The 4,854-nt window shown below is 46.5% G+C and overlaps 1 protein-coding gene across 1 annotated transcript in view; it reads left to right on the forward strand.

Annotated features, from left to right (window-relative positions):
• The window catches only part of STMND1 (stathmin domain containing 1), a 33,442-nt gene extending 29,061 nt beyond the window's left edge, over positions 1-4,381 (forward strand). The window contains exons 4-5 of the mRNA XM_004715292.2: positions 2,476-2,607; positions 4,094-4,381. Coding sequence (XP_004715349.1) covers positions 2,476-2,607; positions 4,094-4,381 — 420 coding nt within the window. The remainder of the gene's footprint in view (positions 1-2,475; positions 2,608-4,093) is intronic.
• Positions 4,382-4,854: the final 473 nt, after the last annotated feature.

Below are 4,854 nucleotides of genomic sequence, written 5' to 3' on the forward strand. Positions count from 1 at the left end.
AAAAACAAGACAGAGCAAAACCAAGCAACAATGTACAACAAAACAGCAACAACAACAAACCACTGACAAAGAACAAATAAAAACACAACAAGAAAGAAAAGCTTGTAGTTAGTTCAAGGATTGCTGGCCTTTAGGAATTTTTTCCAGTCCAGTCTGTTGGGGCACCACGCCCTGGCCCCAAAGTCCACCTTTAGCATTCACTGGGAACCTTGCTGTCTTTTATACCAAAATAAATGTCTCCCAGCCTCTAAGCACGCCCTGAGTCTCCCTAGCCCAGGCTCTGTAAAGCCTCTGTTGATGTATCCTTTCTGTGGTCAAAGACTTGTCCCTGCTCCATCCATTTCTGCTTGGTCACCTTCCCCAGGGCTTTTTTTTTAAGGAGGAGGAAATCAACTGAGTTAAGACTCAATAATGCCAATCAAGGTGGTGCAGCGTGACCTTCCCCAGGAGCTATAAAAGTCACCAAACAGGGCTGAAATTGGAATGGGTAGCAATTGCTCCTTTGACTTTTAGAAAGAATCTTTAGAGAAATTATCTAGAACAACATTGAGTTTGTCTAGTAACAAAGCCGTCACATACATTAAAAGCTTCCTCCAGCTGTAACCAACCTAAACACCCTGGCCTAGAAAGAGGGTGGCAATAAATTAAGGGAGGAAAGCCAGTGGCAGAGCAGCATGTGTGTAGAATCCCATTCATGCCCTGACAGATGGATTTGTAATACATATCCACAAGAGGACGGCCAAAACTTCATGGGAAAATGGAACGAAAAGATCATTGATTCCTTTGGCTACTAATGTTTGGAAGTCCCCTCAAGTCTGGCTTTATTGGGTTTTACAGATACTGCATTTTTTAACAAACCGAAGGTCGGTGGTGTGATTGAGCACATCTATGGGTGCCATTTTTCCAACCTTACATGCTCCCTCCATTGTCTCTGCAGGTCCTATATTGGTACTTCTCACAATAATCCAAACCTTTTCACAATGCTATAACCCACTTCATAGACTATGGTACACTGTAAATATAACTTTTATATGTACTGCAGAACCAAAACCACGTGGTGAGTCACTTTATGGCAATATTTGTGCTATTGCAGACGTCTGGAACCACACCCCTCAATAGTGCTGAGGAAGGCCTGTGCTGTGCGTATGTGTGGGTGTGTATACAGTGTATACACATAAATATATATATGTATACACATAAATCCACAGCTCATTCAACTTCCTTCCCCACCTTATGGGGGAAAAATACATATGTGTGTGTATACACATAGACATGTATATATACTCATACACACATGCACACACACATCCATATACACATACATACACACACATATATATGAGAGAGAGGATGTCTGAAGCTGTGTTCCCCCCAAATGGACAAATATAGTGTTGAAAAGATCCAGGGGGCCTGCAAAAGCAGGTACCTACACTTTATCTTGGATTATGGACTATCATACAAGTTTTTCATTGCCAGTGAGTGCCAAGTGATTTTCTTTGCGGAAACCAATGGGCACACAGCAGATTCTTCTCCAAGGTTCATGGGGAGGAGTGAGACTGGGGCCGGAGGGTTCGACGGAAGCTGGAAGAGGAGAACTGCTTGTGTGTCATTTGAGCTTTCATTATAAATGTGCAGGGGCGGGGCTTCAGAGAGTCCGTGGGAAAATGGAATTGACTGATCATAGAATTTCCTTGTGACCTCTTTGAGGGCCCCTCAGGTATTATACGAATTTTTAAAAGAAAGACCACTGTTTTGTCATGAGAAATGTTAACTAGAAAGTAACAATTCATTTGGGGGACTATTATTGAAAGGGGCAATCATATGAAAAGGTTTTTTTTGTTTTTTTCCCCCTTGCCATGAAAAACATGTCAAGTTCCCACAGCAGTGGCACAAAGTTGCCGCGTGGGAAGCCTGACTTCTCTCTCCTCTGCGAGACGGAAAGCTGTAACAACTCGTCTCTATCCCATACTTAGGGAATGTGATAAAATCCAAGCCAAAAAAATCATCTCCAGGGAGTCTGTGCCGATTCCCAGCAATCCCATAGGACAGAGTAGAATTGCCCCTTTGAGGTTCCGAGCCTGCAATACTTTATAAGATTAGAAAGCTTCATCTTTCTCCTGCAGAGTGCCTGCTGGGCTCTGGCCATTGCTCATTCACCTGCCTTTCCCACCTCATGCTCATCCTCAAAAGGAGTTTCTTCTTATAGCCGCTCTTCATTCCGTTCCAGAACACCTTGGCGTACTGGCCAGGTTTTCTATAATGGCCTGTTTTTGAGTGAGGACCTGACAGGCCTTTCTCTCTAGAAATCCATTCGACCATTTCAGGCTTCCCTGTTGCGACTGTCCTTTCAAGCTGCCATCGGAAGTCTTGAGATTGTCAGTATCCATTGTACATGGTTCATTCTACCCCTCTTCTCTTTCTCCTCTGCCGGCGAATATGTTTGGCTCTGCAGCTGAAATAAATGTCTTCCTCCAGGTGAACCTGACTGGGAAGCCTCTGAGAAAGCCACCAGCCAGATTGAAGAAACTTAAGATCAAAGGGGAGGTGAGGGACTTCACCTTGAAGGACATCCAAGAGAAGATGCAGGCGGCAGAGGGGCGCAGGAAGGTATGCAAGCTCTCCCTCCTGCTGGGGCTCAGGCCCACCTGCTGCTTCATAAAATGGGCCTTATCAGCAACTCTAGGACAAATTCCATAGATTTGTATTAAGTCATTATCGCTAGGCCTTTCAACATGAGGCAGTGGTGGTTCAGTGATCGAACTCTTGCCTTTCGTGCAGGAAAACTGAAAATGAAACTCATTGAGAGCTCACGGCAAATGCATAAGACAGGTCAATGCCGACTCATAGCAACCCGCTAGGATAGGGTAGAACTGTTCCTGTTAGTTTATAAGACTGAAACTGTTTACAGAGTAGAAAGCCTCATCTTTCTCATAAGGATCAGCTTGTGGATTAGAACTACTGACCTCATAGCTATCAGCACAGAGCGTCACCACTACACTATCAGGAACTCTGTGCAGGAACACATTCTCTGACCTACCATCCTCCCTGACCATTTGAGAAGCAAGAGGTGCATCTAGAGACAATGTCGAGAGTGGGGCTCAGCAGCTGGACCTCTGTCTATGGACAGAGATGGGTTAGGGGGCAGGGAGAGGCGGGGAGCAAGCAGAATCTCCAAAGTCTAAGGGAATGAAAGACCCAGGTTTTCCAGTTCAGGGGATACAATCCAATACACAACAAAGACTGTCCCTTGTTGTTGGGTATCTGGCCCCAGGGCAGTTAACTCACTGCCGTGAAGTCATTCTGGCTCACAGCACCCTGTCCAGCAGAGTGCTAACCACTGCCCCTGGGATTGCTGAGACTTTACACCCACACAGCAGCAGCCGCCACAGCCTCATCTTTCTCCCAACGAATGGCTGGGGTGTTTGAACGGCCGACTCATTAGGCTGCCCAAGCTTCTTCTCAGCAGTTAGGATGAAGGAGTGTAAGAATCTGATCAGGACAGTGGTTGGAGTATGAATTTAATCAGCTGCTCAAGAAGCAGAAAGGAAAAAGCCTTCTGATGGGACCTCAGGACTTTGGTGTCAAGAACCTCCATTCATGAAGTATGGAGTTTCCACTGTAACTGGAGGCAGAGAGAGGGTGAATTGAGAAGGGCCCTATAGACCATCCGACAATTCCTGAAGCCTAGGCATGCATGGCCCTGAGCTCCTTCAGCCACATAGCCGGGACCCACCCCTCACAGCATTGGGCTGTCAGCCTCTGTGCCCTGGAGGCATTACTGAGTAACCATAGGACTGCTAACTGCCAGGTCAGCGGTTCAAATCCACCAACTGCTCCTCTGGAGAAGGATAGCCCACACAGGGTAGATGTGAGCAGACGAGATGGTAGTGGGTCCACTTGGAGCAAGGACAACGCTGTTGGCTCCTGGAGGGTACAGACTGCATCTGCTTTCTTCAATAGTAACTCCTCCATGCATGTCTGTTAAGGGACTGAATTACAAAAGAGAGAAGCCAGCTGTCAGGAATTTTATCGAGGATTTGCGTGCAGTGCTTTGGGCTGTCTTTCCTTCTTTGATATGTTTTTTTTTTTTCAGACTAAAGAGGAAGAAATAAGGAAACGACTGCGCAGTGACCGGCTTTTGCCCTCCGATCAACGTCTGGACGCAGTGGAAGTGGGTGGGGGCACCACTCCCTTTGCCAGGGGACTGAGGACTGTGAGCTCTGCTGGACTGGAGCCATCTGACAGGCAGGGAGGGGAGCCACTGAGGAGGAAGAAGAGCAGGGGTGAGGCAGCCTCGAGCGATTTGAAGCACAGTTATGAAGGGATGGGTGTCGTGGAGTCAGACATGTCCTACAACCAAGCAGATGATGTCTTCTACTAACCCACAGGAACTTAATAAAAAAGACAAAAGAAAGCGATTCCCTCCGGCTGTGACTTTTTTCCCATATGCCTCACATTTCCTTGGTCTGGCCTCACCCCACTGGGAATTCTGGCTTACACTTAGGAATGAGTTCACGCAGAGCACAGATTGGAGGTTAGCTGGCCCAATGAAATGGCTATGCTATCAAATTTTTTCAAAGGAAGATTTGACCAGCTGAGCTATTGTAAGGATGGCATTCTCTTGTAGGGTGGCGGCAAACATTGTGGGGGGAGGATGTCTTTAATGCTATGAGCTCTTTCTCATCTATAGGAGCCTTCGTGGCAGAGTGGGTTACACACTGGGCTGTCAGCCACTGCGGGAGAAAGATGGGGCTCTCAACTCCCATGAAAGGCCACAAACGATCCTTGAACTAACTACAAGCTTTTGTCATTGGTTTGTTGTTGTTTTGTTGTATATTGTTGCTTGGTTTTGCT

Source organism: Echinops telfairi, unplaced genomic scaffold (genome assembly GCF_000313985.2).
Source record: "Echinops telfairi isolate 266 unplaced genomic scaffold, ASM31398v2 ScPeMD7_7439;HRSCAF=8477, whole genome shotgun sequence".
NCBI classification, from domain to species: domain Eukaryota; kingdom Metazoa; phylum Chordata; class Mammalia; order Afrosoricida; family Tenrecidae; genus Echinops; species Echinops telfairi.